We start from the raw sequence: 20,580 nt of genomic DNA, 5'->3' as shown, positions 1-20,580 counted from the left end.
AATAATTTCATCATTGTGAAGTTGGAAGGATACAATCATACTGAAAAAAAAACTTGATAAATCATGTGTTTTTAGTAGTGTAAAATGGGAATGTTGTACTGTCTATAAAACCAGATAAGGAAACCCATACAGTATGACTATTCCTTTTTTTAAAATTTCAAATGATGGTTTAGCCCCACTTGTTTTCTATCACTTCATGTAGCAAATTGCCATTTCCAGGCCATTGTTTAAATGCCCAGATACTGGTATGTAAGAAATCCCCATGGGTTTTGTAAGAATATGCTCTTATGTTAATAAATCTATTGCTGACTTGGGCCTTGAATCTGAAGCACAGCAATAAAGCCAGCCAAGATATTATGAATGCTTCTAAGCTTGTTTTCTCATGAGCATCATTTGCTCTTGTCTCCTGTGGTACTGCCCCTCTCAGCCCTGCTTTGAGACCCAGGAATCATCTCTAGCACACTGTGATCTGTCTTTGGGACTTTGTTCAGAAAGGGGTTAACTGGCTGCTAGGGCTTCCAATGGACTTTAACCTCTTCTAAGGAGAGGAAGGCTGGTGATGATGAGGAGTCAAGGAAAGCTGAACTTAGTGTGAAAGTCTCTCAGGAGCTGGGAATAAAAGTGTTAGAATTTTGGGAATGCCAGAAGATTGATGTCCCAGAGATAGAGGTGGGCTGTAAGACTTAGAGAAACATCAACACCACAGTGAGGCCTGACTCTTTCTTCTGACTTGCCATCGTTTTGCCTTACTTTATAAAAATTAGATTGACCCCTCAGACTTCCTAGTTTATGGAAACCTCTTCCTTCTCATGGTTAGCATTTGGGGATTTTTCTGTGTGTGCTCTCTACCCACGCTTTCTTGAAGTGAAATAGTTCTCATAAGGACATTTCATATAGACTGAGAGACTTGCTTACAGATCATCCAGCTTTCTGCTTCTTTCCAGGGCATCTTTAACCCTTGTGTCTTAGAATCAAAGTCAGATTGCATTAGCAGAGAGAGCTTTGAGCTGAATTTCCAGGGTTTGAAATTACTTACTAGGTGTGTTGGGTAGTCTGAGGATTGTGTGCATGTCACATCTGTTCTTCTGAAGCCTGCATCAATGCTGTTCAGCTAGAGGTACCTTTTATCATATCTTATAATACCTGTCATCAGCAGTGCCAGTGTTATCTGTGTGATGGTGATGAAACTCCCAATACAAGAATCAGCTTGGAGAGATTAATTGAAAAACATTCCCATTTTCTTCCATATAGTTCACTGAATTCTAGATTGCTGCTCCTGAGCTTGCTAGCATCTCTGTACAACAGATCATCTCAGTCTCCTGATTGTTTATATACAGCAACTTTCCAACTCTTTTGGCCTGATTTTCCCTAATTATATTTTACAGTTGTATTAGGCAATACAGAAGCCACTTCAGGAGATCATTGCTTGAAGTATTGTTTGTGATGGTCTTCCATTAAGCCACAAATAATTTTTTGAACTGTAACACTTTAAAACAAGGTACAGTCTCCAGAGTGGAGAGCCCCAGATTGGGATAGTGGCCAGTGCTGTAGCTGAAGGAGCTGACTTTCTGCAGTGCCTCATAGATTTTATACTACTGTTCTTCTGTATTTTGAGTTGGATGAATATATTAAATGTTTTTGTGTAACGTAACTAAAAAGGGGGAAAGAGGAGTTTCCCAAGGTCAAGGTCCATGTAATACAGAATTACACTCATGGTAACAGCCTCAAGTTGCACCAGGGAAGGTTTAGGTTCTTTGTTAGGAACAATTTCTTCACCAAAAGGATTGTCAGGCTTTGGAAGAGGCTGTCCAGGTAAGTGGTGAAGTCATCATTCCAGGAGCTATTTAAAAAGTGTATAGATGTGGCACAGAGGAATATGGTTTAGTGTGGGCTTGGCAGTGCTGGATTAAGGGTTGGACTCAATGATCTTAGAGGTCTTGTCCAACCTAAATGACTTTGTGATTCTCAAATGAGTAGTGATGAATGCTGAGAAACAACATATATGGCAGAAGATCAGAAGCATTAGTTTGGTAAAGCCTCACAATGTTGTGGGAGTACTGGTAACTACTCCTTTAAGTCTTTTATCCCAATGCCTCTTCAAAATGAATACTCTTTCTACTTTGGATTATACTTTGCTTTTCTCAATAGTTTTTTTGATTGTGTCTGTATGGTTTCTGAAGTACATGTTGTATTTCAGATGCAGAAACAGCAACTCAGTGTAATTTATAGTTTCTAATTTGTTTCTTCCTTTTCCTTGTGACTATTGTTTTGTGTTGTTGTTTGACTGTGTCTGGGTTTTGAGCTGCTGATTTTTATTTTTTAGTTCTTTTAATAAAAGGCATTACAATGACTGGCTCATTTTTCATTCTGGAGTGGTGAATAACTTGGAGACTACCATTGTGCATGCATAGTTTTCTCTATTTTTCCTCCACAAATGTTCCTTTGTTTTTATTAATGCCTAATTTCTCATTCTGTTTTACCACAAAATGGCCAGCTGTTGTAAGTGGTCATAAGCAGCTATTTACAGTCATGCCTAGGCTGAACATTTTGTAAGGGCTCTTGAGTGTGAAGCATTATTTCCTTTTGCAAAACAAATTAGTTTTAACTCACATGATAGCTAGTTCTACTTGTCCTGTAGAGACATTACAATTTCTTAGGGACTGAGTGGGTTAGTGTTCATGTTCACATTCTTATTTGGATACAGGTTCCACTTGTTGAAACACCTTTCCTTCTCTCAACATACACTTCTGTGGATTTCGGTCCTTATAGAAATTTCTCTCTGAAAACCATTTTCAACATGGTGTCATTTTGATCATTCCAATGTGCCTTTTTACCTTTTGCCTTATAGTCTGTCTTTAGTAAGTGTCTGCATTTTTATGTTGGTTCTTTGAAACTGCATTCTGCTGTAGCAGATTGTTTTCTGATTCCAGAAACATTTTAATACTTGAATAATTTGTAGTTAGTGTTCAGAAACAGTTTATGCTACGAAGTTCATCTTTCTTCTGTTCTCTTTTTTTTTGCCAAGAAGCAATCACTTAAAATTTCTAAACTGATTAAACTGTACAGATTAAGTATATTTTCTTTTTGTACCTCAATATTCATATGAAGATAAATTAATCATTAGCATTTAATACTACATTTCACCCTCACCTCAAGAATGTGAGTCATTATTGCTGTCCTGATTTGGAGGCCAGTCATAAGATCCTAACTATGTTTTAATCCTGGACGGCAGTTTTATATCTGAGGGATTTTAGAATTTATATGTAAGACTCTTCCCGTGGTTTGTTTATTCTTTTGCCCTGTGAACCTGATCTTTATATGTAGTTTTCCTTTTTTTAAAACAGGCAGCTCAAGTCACTTTTGTGCTTTATTCATTTGTCCTAAAATATTAAATTTGTAATTTTATAGCAATTTTAATGTGAACCTGCTTGATTCTTTTCTGATACACTTCCAGGTCTATAGAAAGTTGATATTACCCACTTTCCAAAGACTAGCTTTTGTAGGCATTCCTTTGGGTAAATTTGTCCAAATGATCTATAACTGATTTCTCATGATGGTTAGCCAATGAGCCATTCAGGCATTTCCCTTCTTGTATCTGAAGTTATTTGAAATGCCCACATACAGAAATAGGTTCTGGTGCTATTACTTTGTATGCAATTCTTTTTCTTATTATTTACAAGCGAAGTCTCTAGAATTGGAGAACAATGTCATCTGCACCTTGAAGGGTATCTGAACAAATTACTTTTGAAAAAAGTATGAGGAATATATGGCTTCTTTAGGCTTCAATAAGGCATAGACAGACCCTATGCTCTGTAAACATAGATGATCTCAAGACTAGTGTTTCAAGCACTTATAAGCTCTTTCTTTATTGAAAGTTTGTAGAACCAGTGTTTTGGCATGGCTACTTGGCTATTGAATCTTCTTTTACTAGAAATTAAAAATAGATGTTCTGGTTTTACTGAGTATGTCCTTCTAAATTAATGGTTCATACATTCCTTCCTTTAAAGCTTTTCATATTAGATATATAACTCTAAAATACAGTATTCTGATATTCAAATATCAGGGGTTTATTTGTTTTTTGACTCATCCTTGGTTCTACTTTCTCTCACTTTGCTCTATATTGTTTGCCAGTTACAATAAATTAAAGAGCAACAGTGGTCTAGAATGGAGAAATATTAAAATATTTTTTTTATACTCTAACTTTATCTTCATTGAGTTAGTATCTGCTGTCTCATGATCAGAGCAGAAACTATGTCAGGAGAAACTCAGATTAGAAATAGGTCTTTAGTATTTCCTGCCCTTCTTTTCTCTTCTGGAGAAAACCAGTAAAGAGATGGAAGCATCATGGGTTATTATTCTGCCGGCATCTCAATATGTCCTTACTTTTTTTCCTGTTTGGATAATTAAATTTTACACAAGACCATTAGTCTTGCAAGAGGTTTTTCTTCTACTGTAACAGCTGGCTAGGGAGTTGGAGAAGCTAAATTGCTCCCCTTGTTGGCATGGCCTCAGGTAGCTAGTAGCAAGAGGAAAAAAACCCAGAGTGGCCTATTTAGAAGATCAGAAAGAAGACTACCTCATAATGTATGGAGGAATAACAGTTGTCCCTTTTAGAGAAGGTAAAATTACAGTAACAATATCTTTTCCTATTGCAAAGAAAATTGGAGTAGAAAATGATGTTATCTTATTCCTGGCAATCTGGTCTTTTCCCATTGGCAAGAATGGAATTCAGACTGGCTTCAGCAAACATTAAAGATGTAGATTGTTTCATAGAAAAGATGGGTTGTGTTAATGACTAGCAAAGGAAGGGATCCTCGATCAACTACTGTAATTGTGAAATTGTGGGTTTTATTTTACACTGTTATTAGCATACTATTTATTTCTAAAAGTTTCAGATTTTCACTTTTATTGTTGTTGCCTTAGTCTTAGCATTGTCAGGGTTGGACTTTTGTCAATGTAGGGATATTTCTAAAAATCATTTCAGTTTCTTATGATGCTTCTGCATTGTCTGTCTTGGTTGATTTGGTGATTTTTTGTTTTGGTTTGTTTTTATTTGTTCTTGTTTTTTTGTTTTTCTTCAGATAAATTTTACAGTAATGTTCAAATACGTGTTTTGGCTCTCATGGAAAATATTTAGTCCTTTGCCTGCCATTTGCTAATTAATTTAAAGTTTAGGCTACCTTTTAAAAGAAAGAACTAAGGCAAGACTTTCTGCATTTAAAGAAAATTAGTTTCTCTTTATCATTCCCTTTTTTATTTAAATATTTCTCTTGATGCAGACAATTAGGTGTGCAACTATATTAGCTTTTGACTGCATTTCCCTGGGAATTGTATTGTATCATTGTAGTTCCATTTTCTGGGACATAAATCATGCAGTTTGAATACATGTATATGGGAAATATTAGTTATCCCCTGCATTACAGATCTGACATAATTACTAGGTGTAAGTTATTTCTGATGTGCCTCTCATGCCCCTCAACTTGAATCACTTAAATATCTCTGTTGTATTTTTTTTACTTTTCTGGGAAATGCTGTCAATATTATTGATAGTATATCCTGAAAATGTGCTCTCGAACTTTGATTTAGTTGAGAAGCTTTTGATGCTGAATTGTTTGCAGCCTATCAGTTACTTTCTTTTGTGTTAATTTGCAAATCATACCAATAACTTCTGGGAAATTTAAGGCTTTATAATCAGTATTCTATACTCTTTATGAAAAAGAAGGTTAGTACAGGCTGTACTTATTTACTTTTTGTAGCACCTTGATAATATTATGTGTCAATCCGCAGTTATTTCACATTTTCTGTTAAGTAATTCACAGCTGAATTTCTATGACAGTGTCATAGTTGGTAGTAGAGTGATTTCCACCTGAATTTGGGAAGAGTGGATGCTTTTTAAGTGACAGATCTTGTTGAAAACTTCTAATATGTTCTAGTCAAGTAAATGTGTCAAATTGATTTCATTTGCCGTCTCTTACTGAAACAATTTGATGTTCTCTGATGTTATAGTGCAGCGTGTGTGTCAGCACAGCACATGACATCTGTCTGATGCTGTTACAGGTTGTGATGCAAAAGTGAGGCTACATAAGTAACTAAATAAAGTACTGAGTCATTCAGTGCCTGAGGTTATAGTTATGGTAAGTGTATTTTGAAAAAAATCTTACCTCGCTGGGGTCATACAGTTCCTGAAGTTCAACGCTTCTTGTCTGTTGGGAAATAATTGGTAATTTCTGCATTTTCCCATATGTGTATGTATTTTAATTAGAAGGAATTTCTTCTAAACAAAAATCCAATTAACTGTGAAAACTTTGTATATGTGTTTCTTGTTTCTTAACAGCACAACTTGGAGACTATAATGCTTCAGTGCATAGCTCAGGATATCTTTCAAATTACAACTTTATACCGGAGCAGAACAAAGATTTTCTTACCAAAGTAGAAACGCTACATGAGCAACACAGGTAATGTGAACTTTTATTTCTCTATCACCTCTTGAGCTTTTAAAGGAAAAAAAAAAGATGTCAAAAGGAAGACTCAAGTTCTTAGTAGTTTCATTACAACAACCAGTTGTATTTCATATACCTACTTTTAAATGAAGTATTTGGGTTTATCATAGAGATGCTAGTTTAATTATATTCAGAGTACGATGCTAATGTGTTGAAACATCTAAATAAATTTCTAGTTATTACCTCTAGGAGATTAATTAGCCTTAAATATTATTAAAGGCAACAATCTAGAATACTATACTAGATGTTTGAGGAGTTTGCTGCATGAAGAACATTTGATCATTTTTCAAATTCTACAGATTTTTTTATCTATATATGTGGGGAAAAACTCCAAGAAATACCATAGCCATAAACCACTTCAATTAACTTTGTGCTTTCCCTCCCCTCTCCTGAGTGTAATACAAAGGCTGCAACAGATTATTCCAGTCAGTGCGCTGCTAATTATTTTTTCTGACCCTGCTGATTTGTCTCTTGTAAGACTGCAGCTTTGGAATTAGTGGTGTTGATCAGATACTTGCAAGCTGAATGCAAATATACCAATCTAAGAAATTGTCTGTGAGCAAATGAAATCCAAATCTCTGTAGACTTGTTTTCTCTGCCTGTATTTTAACTGCGGCAGAGCTAATTCCCTGCTCTCTTAGTTTCTTTGATTTATGCCCTGAAATATTTCCATTTTCATGTCTTCCTAATGTCCCTCAGCTGCTTTTTTCTCATCTTTCAATACTCTTATTTTTTCCTCTGGTTTCTTTACTGCTAGTGGGTGTAGTGAGTAGTTCTGAACTTCATGTGTGGTCCCTAGCCATCCAGAGCAGGCCTTGTCATTTATGGGGCAAAAGAAGATAACTACCAAACTCTTAACTCCAGCTGTCCTTTCTGTTGGAGATACTAATCCGGGCTGCTTTCCAAACAGTTATGTTCAGGCACACAATAGCTGATGCTTCTTTCTACTCCTTCCAATTTAATTTGCAGTTTCCAGTAGGCTCAGTAGGTTTTGAGGGGAAGTTTTTAGACAGGAATGAATAAACCTGCTTGTCTTTTGGAAGCAGTCAGCTAGGAGACGACTGAGGGAAATTTCTGAAGAGTCTTGGATGGGCTGGGTTGAGCTCATGTATTTAGTGCTGTGGTAGCAAGAGATATAAAACTGCAGAGGAAAGATCAGAAGTTAGCATTGGTCCAGACTAAGGTGTGATGGGGTCTGTTGCAAAGACTCCTTTCTTCTCTGCGTCCTTTCAGTGATATCAATGCTTTCATTGAGTGTCTTTGGGGTGAAGAAGCCTTGATGGTTGAGAAGTTTAACATCTGTATTGGAATTAGCAGAGATGTTGGTAATTGAAAGTCTGAATAAAAATACTGAGTAGATTGGACTGGAAAAAAATTTTCTTTATTGTTTTAACACATCTTTCTAAACTTAGCTCTTACTGCCAATTTACTTCAGAGTGCAAGGAGAGACAGACAAGTTATTGTATACTCTGGCAGTATTTCTTGCATACTCCTTTGGCATTCCTATGTCTCAGATGTGAATTTTACTAGATCAGTGCCAAGAGCATACTTGACAAGAATGGTTCTGGTGTTCACCAGAGCTGCTGGGAAGGAAAGACAGAAAGGAAGAATTTACTTTTTTACCCTTTGAGAGAGCATTGTTCCTTTGGAATGAAATTTCTGCTAATCTGGGATAAAAAATATTGCTGTGAATCGTATAGGTTATCTGTAAGTTATTATAGCTTTGAAATCAGTATTCTTATATTAGAGGGTTTCAAAGCTGACCCTATAGACATCTATCCTTTTTTCATTCTTTAGTGTCTATGCTTTGGGAAACTTTCACAAAGGAAAATAAAAAGGCTTGAGTTGCTGAAATACAGACTTTAGAAGTTATGTTATGTCTTGTTATGTGTTGTAACACAGTGCAAGGTTTTTGTTACCTAGGTCTTATGTTGCTTTTCAAAATCTGAGGAAGTATTCCCTGAACAAGTCCATGTCACACTGTTCAGTGGACAGTATGTAGCTGTTAAGAAAGCAGCTATTGTCATGTTGAACTTGTGTAGCTTCAGAAGTTTTCCTTTTGTTTTCCTTGCTAAATCCATAGGGGGATTTTTCTGTGTATAGTTGGTTCTAACTTGGTTTTCCTGCTGTGTTTTGCTCAGTAACATAAACAGCCTGAGATCTTAGGATGCAGATATTGTCCAAATTGGTAAGGTTTTCATAGTGCTTGCTAGATCCAGCCATCAGTTTGATGAGAAAGATGCCTTTGAAACTAAATAGGATGCTTATATTCCAGATGAGGTTCATAGTCCTTGGGTATCAACAACTAAAAAAAATGGAATATCAAGACCAGTTTCCTCTTGCCTGTTTATCTCACTGAATAATTACCATCTGCTTAGGGACCTGAAGGTTTTGTTTCACCTCTAATTGAGTAGGACGGTGTAAAAACAATGAGTAAAAAACCTAAGTCTGTGCTGAGATACTTGGCCCTTCAAGACACAAGGCGTGACTGGTCTGGTGTAGATGGAGTATACAAATTCGAGAATTAAAATTTGCAGGCATCTTGTTAGTGTGCAGCAGACCTTCTGAACAAATACTTGATCAAAATATTAAAAATGACAGCAATGTACTCTTGCAAACATATTCAGCATCCTTTTATATAACAAAATGGCCATTTCACATTGGTTTGTTTCTATAATTTTCTGACACAGTGAAAGATACAGGGTCTACTAAAGTGTTTCAGAATCAAGCTGGCAAAAGTCAGTATGCATGTGGATCTGAGAAACCAGTTTAGCTCAGTATTGTGACAAACAGAAGTTTTCTTCATCTTTGCTCTCTTTTTTCCTGATATTATGCCATCCTCAAGCCACGCTGGCTATGGCTTTCCAGTTCAAGGTAGCTTTCTGTTTTCTGCAGCATGATGTAAGATTTCCTAGAGTGGCTGTTTCAGGGCATTGTATTTGGATGGCTTTGCATTTAAAAAGAGAGATATTAATTGGAAGTAATAGAGGCTGGATTTCTTAACATAACTCAATATTATGTCAACTTTGTGCAGGTTGTACCTAAATTGCATTTGATTAATGTGATTTTATGCATGTTGTTTTAGAAGCTTACCTAGCAAAGAGTTGTTTTTACCTGTTCTTATAGAAGCTTTCTTGGAGACAAGAGAGTCAAATGCTTTTATGATTTTAATGTCTTAACTGCAGGAGAAAAAAATATTTTAGGACTTACAGATTTTAGGTTAACTCAGATGGCTTTTCCTTGGTGTGTTTCATAACTTTAACTTTTAGTCTGTTCTCTCCCCTTTATTTTATTAGTGCGTTCGTGCTTCTTATCTTTCTTCTACATGACTACTTTCTGAGAGACTATGAAATGCACAATATTTACCGATACAACTTCTTTTTAAAATGTCAGATTTTATGGGGGAATTGTTTCCTCATCCCTTTGAACATAACAGATAAAGGTTTTTCTAAAAATAGCTGGTCAAGAGTGGCTAAGGTAATAAAATCACACATAATCCATTTAATTTTTGGGAGTATTTTAGCAGGGCCTTCATCAGTAAAGAAATTGTGGCACTACTTAATGTCGTGTTATTTCTGAGACACTGGATTTCAGCATTCTTCTGGTTTTATACATTTGGAATAAATATCGTATAATTTTTATTTACTTTTGACTTGTCTGTGGTTCATATTTATTATTTTTCCCCTTCTTCTAGTGGCCTCAAGCAATCTGAAGCAGAGTCCTGCTATATAAATATAGCAAGAACACTTGAATTCTATGGAGTGGAATTGCACAGTGGTAGAGTATGTTTACATTGTAATTTTTCCCTTGGAAAGTAAATTTATATGCTTTTTTTTTACATTAATTAATATCAGTAAAAAAAAAGTAATACTTAAATACTGACTTTATCATGTGTTATTTTTAAGGAGAGCTGGGTAATTTTTCAATAACTTATGTGTGACATAGGTGCTAGAATTTCAACCAGATAAGCTAGAGCTCCTCAAAAGTGTAACAAAGAATTTTTAAGATAAACTATTTAATTACTGCAACATATTTTACTTAATAATTTTAGAAAGGATTCTGAGGGTCTTAGCATGAAAAATGAAATGCTGTGTTTAGTGCTATTAGTTGGCAGGTGTTTTAAGAGTTTAATTTCTTTGAATTTCTAGCACTAATTTCTTAAGTGTTAGAGATTTTTTTTTCTTTAAATTCCTATATTCCCTGATTCCAGGCTAAATCTAAGTATTTAACAGCATGAGTGATGACCAGTAAAAATGTATTTGAACTCTTTTAGATACGGGATGTTCATTGATAAGAAACGTGTCTTAGTATTTCACTGTCTACTGCAATTTAAATTTTGACTGCACTATTCATCTGAAGTGAATCCCCAAAATGCTTTTTTATTTGCATTCTAGGGTGCAAGTTACCTTTTGTTCTTCTGTGCAATAGTAAATTGTTTTTGTATAAGACTTGTAGTGTAAAAACCAAAGGAAGTGTACTACAGATAATTAATTTCCTAGGTGAAAATGACTTCTAGTTTTCCTAACATTTTTTGAGGTTTTTTAATAATCCTGACACTAAGAGTTAGAATGAAAAATTGGTAAATATCTTTAATGATGAGGAAGGAATAGACTGAGTCATTTGCTTCCTTCAGCATATTTTCTTCTTGTTTTTCTTTATTCTGCCACAAATTAGTGAGTGCTGCATTGAATTTCTAGAAATTCCTAAAGTACTTCTGTATGAAGCCACTATAATTACATTTATATTAATGAAATACAGTGATCAAAAGGTAGACACTTTTTAAAATAATGGATAAAAGTAGAAAGAAAAGGAAATTATTAAATCTGACTTTGTATAGTCTGTCCATTAGGTCATCTGTCACCTTTCTACTTTATTGAAGAGGCTCTTAGTGTTACACTTGAGATCACTATATACACTTAACTTGATTGGATATTTTCCTTTTAACTTCTAATATAGCCTAGTATTTTGATAAGTCAACTTGAGTGCTAAGACTTCCACACTAGACTGTGACCAGTCTCTTAATATTGATGGGATGTTGTTTCTGAAAGCTCTTCCAATTTCCATTATCCTTCCTGAGCTGCAGGCTGCTGAACTGCATGCAGGGTGTCAGTAGTGGTTTTACCAGTGTCAGTAGTGATGATAGACTGGATTCAGACATTTTCAGCTAAATGAAATTTCACTGCAGATGATTTTGCTACTGTTTTGATTCAAAATAATAGTTTTATCGAAATTCAGTTTTTTTAAGGATGAAATATTTGAAGTGATCTGGTTTTTCTAGCCGTTGAACTAGACAGCTAGACATTTAGAAGCTGCTAGGAAGGAAATAGAACCCAAACCAGAAAATATCATGCCACCTTTCAAATTGAGTTTCAATATCATTTGAATGTTGAGCTTCATTCTTCCTCTCCCTTCCTTATCTCAGAGTGGGTAATGGAAAAAGAAAAGTACAGAGAAGGATAACAATCATGAATGTTTAAAGGAAAAGCCTTCTGTAGCAGGTGAACAGCATGGAGAATGTGAATAGCCAACAAGATCTTCAGTCTACTCAAAAAAAGACAGGTTTAAGTAAAGGGACTTTTCCCACAATGCTGTAATTGAACTGTAAGTGTTACTTCTGATTTAATGGATGCCCAAGGTGAAAGAGCTATCACGAACAGTCAGGCAGTCACTGGAGTCTGTTAAATATAAAAGAAGCTTCTAAACTAGGAAATCCTCTACCTCTAAATGACCTGAGGCTGAGAAGGGAAGTCATTAGTCGGGGTGTAGTTGGTTGTCTCTGAAATTTTGTCCTTCCAAAACATTAGTTGCAAGTGCCTGTTTGGATTGAATGCCATGAGGCAAACTTGCTCCCTATTTACAGTGAAGTTTACAGTGAAGTTTACAGTGAAGGTTTACCAGCTGCTTCTTCACAGAGGCTACTGTGTCCTGCCCCTGCTTTGGCAGGGATATTTACAATGCCTCCTGATATTCTCCCCTCTCAACACTGCTTTTAAATCATCCTTCCAGTTTTGTCACGTCCCAGTGCCTTGACAGATTTAGCAGGGGCTAATTAAACTGTGTCTCTGTGAAAGGCTTTATCTCTGTGGATTCTGATGATCTTGTTCCTCTTAGATTGTGTATGGCAGAAGAACCAGGTAACACCTGGCTTTTATACTAATGGCCCAAAGAAGCTGGTGCTCCTGTACTGGTGGTTGAGAGTGGGATACTTTTGGATAATGTTTCTTGAAGAGCAGATGGATATATAGCTTCCTTATTTTTTTTGATTTATGATACAAAGTTAAATATTTAATGTAAGTGTGAGCTTTTTTTTAGCAACTTACTAAGCATGCAACTTCAATTTGAGCTCAGTTTTCATCTGCAAATACTTCTGCTTTTTTTCTGATGAAAAATCTGAACTGCTAAAATATTAAAATATGCGATAGTATTAGGAGACTCAAGAGAGTGAATTCAATATCTTAAAACTATATTGATATTTCTTGAATTTCTAATCTCCTTTTCACTCTGGACCAATATCCCCTCTGCTCAATAATTAATCTGCTGTTAACTTATCTTTCATTTTTACTCAGAGTTGAAGATAGGAAATTTTTTGAATCAATATTATTTCCATATTTCCAAAATCAAAATGGTAATTGTAAACTAAATCAAATATGAATCAGTACTTAACTAGCTAGATGACTGGCATGATAATTTTTTATCTTTACAAATTTTATTATTTTCTTCTTCATGTTACCTGTTTTTTAATAAAAATATGCACGTTATTTCTTCGTTATGCAATTTAACAGCTTGATGTTTTGAAAGGGAAATAACTGTACATCAATATCATATTTCATATAAGAGACCCTCTCTTTATGCTATTCCAGCATCTTGATTTTGTGTTTCTTAGGCTCAATACAAGAGAATTCATAATAACAAATAACATGGGAGCTTAGTGGTTTAGGCTGGTGCAGAGGAGGGTAAGGAATGAACTTTGTTCTGACAAAGCTTCTGGAGAAAATAGAGTAGTTTAGCCTAATTAATCCCCATCAAGTGTTTTAGATAATCCTTCTATTTCTACTTAATCATGTCGATTTTAAGGTTTTACTTTAAAAGCTGTTTTTTCTTCACAGTATTGATTTTTAAAAGCAGGAACCTAGAGTAAGCTCAAAATGCTAATAATACAATTTTCTACCCTCCTTTAGGTTGGCCATATCATGGCAGAAACAGCTAAACTGTAGGCACTTAATCTCCTGAATACCTCAGTGTTCTTCCCAAGTATTAAAATACAGGGATGTCAGTTCTGGATTCCTGTATTATGCTTTGAAAATTAAGTTGGGCTTTGCTCATTCATGGGCCTGTATCACACTTCTATTCAATTGTTTTTAAAGGATTTGTTGTAGACTTTCCACAGTATTGCCAGAGCACATGCTACCTGTTCTATTTTCCCGTACCTTACTAATATAAAGAAATTGGGATTGGATATGGAGGAAAGCCATATATTAATTGAGCCCAGACTACCATCTAGAGGAGCAACTGTGCTACTGAAGGCTTTAAGAGAATCTGTTACCATTGGCTGTCCTTTAAAAACAAGCTGAAATTGCTTTTGAGTCAAACCTGATATTTGAAACAATGGATTCTACTTACATGTGGATTTATGTATGCATTTAACTCTGTTCAGAAATCTGTATAATGACACACTAGTGTGTATTGATCATAAGAAATGGAAAGCCAAGGTTTGTAACTTCTTTAACATCAGTCTGGGTTTAGGCTCAAAATGACCATCCAGCATCCTCCTCTCTGCCTTTTTGTTTTTGGTTTTTTTAACTCAATGTTTGCCTATATGTTTTCTCTTGAGTATCTCAGTACCTAGAAAGGATTGTAAAATTCTGATATTTTTTTTCCCCAGTTTAATGTGTTAAGCTAATGCACAGCTTTTGGTTTGGTTAATAATGGATTTCATTTAGTGTATGAAATATTTGTGTACACGTGTATTTCTCCAACATATTCTCATATGCAAAATTATGGTCACCTTCTGTGCGGTCTTTCTTGGTAAAAGCTTTCAGGAAAAAGTAAGGAATTATTCCTCTGCTTTTTTTAACAGCATGTAATCAAGCAATTTTTGTTCAGTTCCCAAAATTCTGTGACATTTACCTGACTAATCTTGGGAAGTATTTCAACTTCTTTCCTGAAATAATAAGGTTAGACTTGCAAATTTACTTTTGATACAGACCTAAGGAAGATCCAGGGTAGTAGGATGAACGTTACAACTTTTATGAATGAATAATATTTAGAATGTGTAATAGATAACATCAAAGGAAAGAGATGCACAAAAATCAAAACTCAAAAATGTCATTGATTTTATTCCTCAAGTGTAGCAATTTAGGTATAGAAAGCTTGAAAATAAATTTATTAGTAGATAAATGTGAATGACACAAACTGCATCTGTGTTCTTACAGTATTTTTCTTTTTTAGGATCTCCATAATCTAGATCTTATGATTGGGATTGCATCCAGTGGAATTGCTGTATATAGAAAACTCATCTGTACGAGCTTCTATCCCTGGTAAATTCCTGTATTGTAAAGAAATATGTCCAGTTTTTTCAATCTTACCTCCATTTGCTTTCACATTTTTTCCAAATAAGCCTACAATACATATATTTGTTTTTCATGGAGTATTGTGTTATTTCCTTGTGCTTAGATAAAAACAAAAACTTTCCTAGGCTTTTAAATCTTTAAGACTTCTGGAGTCCTTGCACTGTGTGAAGTCTTGATCAAGTTAATTTACATACAGGTATGAGTACATTATTAGGAGGACCTTGTGGTCTTAGAGATTTGCTGCTGTTATGCTCAATAATATGTTTCTTCAAAAACAAAATTAATCAGTATTGCTATTAAAGTTCAGTCCCTAATTCAGTCTGAATTAAGTTCAGTCTGAACTTTTTAACATGGCATTCAGCAAGAAGATACTTCTTGGAGTAGAAAGGTAAAATTAGGTTTTTGGAGTTTCAGATTTACAAGTAGGATAATATAATTTAGACATTTTCAAATCTCATCAAATATGGGTATATAACATTAACAAGCAGGTTAGAGACCTTCACATTAATTCTCTGATACATAAAACATTAGAATGCATGATTGTGCTGTAGAAAATAATCTCTGCAAAGAAATAATGTGCACAGGAGCTCTGATGTGAATGACACGAGAAGTTACATAAGCTATAATTTTTTTAAAGTGCTTTTGGGCTTTATTAGTTATATCATACTAAAAATTATAACCTGAATAAGAAATTATATGGAGGTCAGGCATTTCCTTAAGGTTTTTGAATTGGATCAGAAAGAAATTTTTTCCAGTCTTTCTTTTTTAAACAAAGTATGAACTTTTTTTTATGCTTGATAAAACTATAGCATTGTCATTCAAAGAACATGAGTTCTTTGAATTTGTAACAATTTTTCTGGATAAATTTTTCAGTAAGATAGTACAGTGTTCTTAATCATGACAGAAAAATGCATTCCAGTGAGTTGTACTTGCTTTTTGGCCCTTAATTATACAAAAAAAACCCAACTCCCTAGCTGTAGTCTTTAAATGCTAGTGTCATTTCATCATTTCATTTATGAACCCAACCAAACAGCTGTTTCCTATAGAAAAGCAATAAAATCAGTTTCAATTTAAATTCTAGGGGAAAATATGGTCTCTGGATTTTTTTTACTTTGCTGTGAGTTGCATTTCAACTCCCTGGGATATACTGCAATCATCCTGGGTAAATGCATGTCAATAATAATGCTCTCATGCAGCAGCATGAAAATACAGTGAAAACTTGTATTTTTCCATTTCTAATGCACATTGAAGCACAAAAGACTTGTCTTTCATCTTTGTGCCTTGAGTGCTGCTCTTTCATACATCAGCCTCTCAGCTTCTTTCAACCGCTGCAGGTTTTAAAAACTGCCAGCTGGAGGCACATTTTCTGTCTTATGCCAGTCTTGTTCTGCCAACTTAGTTGACCTAAGTAAGATATGAATTGATAATAGTTGTTCCTGGAAATCACAGAGAAATGGTATTTTATAATCTGTGACTATATGAATTTTTTCAAGGAAGGGAAAGATAGTTTATAGCACACAAGACAGGAGGAATCTACAACTTCCTGTGCTACTTTTACTCCAGAAGATCACAGAGCAATAAAACACAGATGCTAAAACATTTTTCACAAAAGCCTGTTCTCATTTACAGAAAAAAATTGAGGGAAGTAAAACCCACAGGTTTTTCAGTTCAAATAATTCCCACACTAAAAGATGAGGTTTAGGCAATAATATTTTCAGCTGATAGCTCATGCAGTTGTTCCAAGCTTTCCTGCTCACTCGCTTTCTCTCTGCCTCTCTCTCTCTAAAAATTTCACTTCATCTTGAAAGCAAAATCTCCCTACACAGGAGCTAACTTTTTGATATTTTATTTCTGGCATCTTGCATGAGTTAATCATAATTCCTTGTGCAGGAATGGTGTCCATTTCCTGATCCCACCAAAACAGGCAAACACTGAAAACCACCAGAGTGGAGGTACTTGGGATGTATTTGTAGTATGGATTCTTACTTTCATTTTAGATCTCAAAGCAGGATATATTTCTGTAATGCCTGAAGTGGTATTTATTTAGGCTCTTTATGTAACACCATTTATATCAAGTGGTTTTTCCTATGGACTGTGCAAAGTTCACCATTAATGAGTTAGAACTGAAGGTGGCAGCAAACACCATCGAAGCACTCTTTCCAAAATTTTAAGTAAAATACTTTGCAGTGGATGACAACAATACAACTATGCCATATGGTAGTAGTCAAAGGGGACCAAAAGTTTTCAGGAACAGAGGCAGTGAGAGAGCTCTGCCTTGGCAAAAAGATGCTTTTCAATCAAAGCAACCTACGTAAAGAGCTGACTGATCAGTCAGCGACAATGCAAGTCAAGACAGGTTTAAAAAATAGCTTTGGATTTAATGCAGTATTTTTTGCACTCTGCAGAGTTATTCTTAAGGATGCTTAACTGTTATGTGCTAATTTCCAAATGATTTTGCAAGTAAATATTAATGGCAAGAACATACAAATAGTCTCTATATCAGCAGCAACTAAAGTTAGGTAGTTAATGTTTTCTGTGTATGCCATTTCACTGCTTTGAAAATTTCAGAGAAACTGCTTGAGGAATGCATAATATATTGCTAGTTAAAACTTGGAAAACAAGTATCTTGCATAGCAAATTGGACAGAATCTTTTTTCGGTGGTAAAGTATAGTATTTACAGGTAAAGAAACTTTCTCTTTGCTTTAAGTCACAAGTACCAGTTGTTAGTACTAAGTTCTAGGACAGAACTGCCAGTTTAATCAAAAATTAGCGATTCTGTGGCCCACAGAGCGACAGATCTATTTTGATGCTTGTGAATGACAGGAAGATGGGACCCAAAAGATCTATCATTCTTAATATGCTACAACTAGTGAGTGCTTTTTAAATAAACCATGAAATTTAATGATTTGTGAGTGTTGCATAGTCACTGAACAGATTATTGGTGAGAGAGAAGGGCCACTGGACCACCAGATATAATAGCAGTAACTGCATTCTATTAATACAATTTTTGGATATGGCATCTTCAAGAACTTGTTAAGTCTAAGTGCTTTGACACCTTAATCTCCTAGATTTTTTTTTCTAGATTTTGCTTGGTGTGAACATTCAGTCAGTTTGTGGGCATAATGTTGCAAATGATTTTTAGTCATTGTTAAATAAAGATGTCAGAGTACCAAGTGTTCTTCATGCCTGAACTAAGTAGGTTTAGTTGTACTTTAAGAAGAATGAATGGAATTGAGGGGTATTCTATTTAGGAGAGTGTCAAAATAAAGAGATTTAATGCCCTGATTTGGCTTGAAGTGATTATATGGTCATGCACTGAATGATGGGGGTTGTTTTGGTTTTAATGGGGTTTTGGTTGTTTTTTGTTTGCTTGTTTTGGGGTTTTTCAAGAAAAAGCAGGAGGTAGTGGAGAGTGATTGAGGGAGTTTTGGTACTTTAGGATGCTGGCTCCCTTTTTGTTGTTGGGTCAAGGGTTTTTCACTTAGTCTGCAAGGTTAGTTTTCAGTGCTCTGCATTTCAGCTGGCTCTGTGTTGGAGTAAGACAAGACCATGACAGCAACTTTGGAATAACTCCAAAAACTTGTTTGTTGAAGTTTAGTCTAAGTCAAGAAATATGGTTAGAAAGAACCAGAAGCACAAAACTTAAGTGGTACTAGTTCAGGCAGAGTAGCACTAGAATCAAGAAAGAATTGCAGCTTAGGAAATACAACTGAAAATTTATGACTTGTCAGGTAGTTCAGAATCAAGAGCTTTTAGATGAGCAATGCAGATCACTGATGTTTGAGGTAGCAAGTCAAATGACACAAGTATTTTAAGAGTTGGCCTAACAGGAAAGGAGGATATGATTTCAATTTTCCATTCATTTTCACATCAGTTTGTCTTGTCAAAGAATACTGTTGAAATACCTGTTTCTTTGTGGTTCTGTAATTGACGGAGAAAAGCATTTTCTGAAAATAGCATTGTTTTCCACCTCTTGTGCAGGAAGAGGGATAGGTAATTCCATTAATATTCTTGTTAGTAACTGGCAACTATATTCTCCTATATCCATGAAGGATGTTGCTGTATAACTCCAGTGTCTCTCCCATGAGCAGTTGGGAATGAGTTTTTATGCCATCCTGCTTGATGAGAGTAATGCAAAAACTGTGCCAAACTGAGAGGACTTTCAACAAAGTTCATACCTGATATCTAACATCCTGTGAAGCATCCGTTCACAAAAACATTGAGACTTCTAGCAATAAACTTACAAAACCATTTCATTATTTTTTTCAGGCAAATATGATTTGTTTAGGCCTTAAATAGGTTTCCTTAAGGCCTCCATAAGATTCCAGCTGAAGGTAGATCAGAGATTTCTTTGTGCAAAAATGCAGGTTTTCAGTTACTGAAGTACTACTATTGCAGAGAAAATTTAGGTATTTTTAGACAAATCTTGTTTTGCTGTGGGAAGTTGTGCAGGTGAGTAGAAGATTGTTTAATTTAGCAATACTGATAAGTGTATAATTAAAATGAAAATTGCTTGAGCACCAATTCCAGTTGTAATCTTTACCTTAGAAAATATGTATTCACACTGTGTATATTTAAAAAGATGTGTTCATTTATAAAATTACTACATAAATTACATAGCAATGTTAATGAAATGAAAAGTATATTAACACTCGTTCCTGCAGTTTTCATCCTTCTAAAATGATGATTTTATCTAGAGATTTTGTTCAGTGATTAAGACAAATACATATCTTTCACATTATGAAACCAATTCTGCAAAGCCTCTGCAAAGTTTCAGTTGTTGTAAGACCAACCTTGTCAAGTCATTAGGGTCTTAAATTTTGTTCCTTTAGTCACAGTTGTCATATGACTCTAAAGTTATACAAAAGTTGACACATTTAACATTTGTGCAGCTTAGTGTAGAAGATGTCATCGAGTTTTTTGCTGCAAGAATAGATTTGGTGGGAGAGAACTGCTGTGAACTATTTAAAGATTAAACAAGGACATCTATTTGCCACTCAACACAAGAGATGGCTGCATATTATTCATTGAATATTTTACAGCTCTAATCTTTCAGGCTTACTGTACACAGTGTTATTTTTCATTGTTTTATCACTCTAAACATTGCTCGGTATTTCATGGCCTGTTTCTGTCTTTTAGGGTGAACATTTTAAAAATTTCCTTTAAAAGGAAAAAGTTTTTTATACAACAACGGCAAAAACATGTAAGTAGTCCTCTAATATTGTTTTGCTCTAGTGACCATATTCAATATTTTATATTGAATGTAACCTACAAACTGCTGATCAAAAGGCTCTGTTGGGATAATGTGCCTTTGAAACTTTGTTTTGTTAACTTGGTCTTGCAGTTCTGGTCTGCTTATTCCCTCTCTTTTCCCTTTTATTTTTTCTTTTCCAACACTGAATCCCTCCACTTTCAGTCTGTTTGACCGTATCTTTCCCATGGAGGTTTCTTCTCCCTTGGAGACTTTGGGTAAATGCAGATCTCCATCCTTTCTCCAATATCTATTAAC

General features: G+C 35.0%; 1 protein-coding gene across 2 annotated transcripts in view; it reads left to right on the top strand.

Moving 5' to 3' along the window:
- PTPN3 (protein tyrosine phosphatase non-receptor type 3) overlaps positions 1 to 20,580 on the top strand; it is a 90,660-nt gene that overhangs the window by 17,668 nt on the left and 52,412 nt on the right. For both annotated transcript variants that reach the window (XM_031055670.1, XM_031055669.1), the window contains exons 7-10: positions 6,335 to 6,455; positions 10,195 to 10,282; positions 14,949 to 15,037; positions 20,211 to 20,274. In XM_031055670.1, coding sequence (XP_030911530.1) covers positions 6,335 to 6,455; positions 10,195 to 10,282; positions 14,949 to 15,037; positions 20,211 to 20,274 — 362 coding nt within the window. The remainder of the gene's footprint in view (positions 1 to 6,334; positions 6,456 to 10,194; positions 10,283 to 14,948; positions 15,038 to 20,210; positions 20,275 to 20,580) is intronic.

This window comes from Geospiza fortis, unplaced genomic scaffold (genome assembly GCF_000277835.1).
Source record: "Geospiza fortis unplaced genomic scaffold, GeoFor_1.0 scaffold206, whole genome shotgun sequence".
Classification (NCBI taxonomy): Eukaryota; Metazoa; Chordata; class Aves; order Passeriformes; family Thraupidae; genus Geospiza; species Geospiza fortis.
The sequence above is the reverse complement of the archived record's forward strand: the minus strand, read 5'-3'. Positions and strand labels throughout refer to the sequence as shown.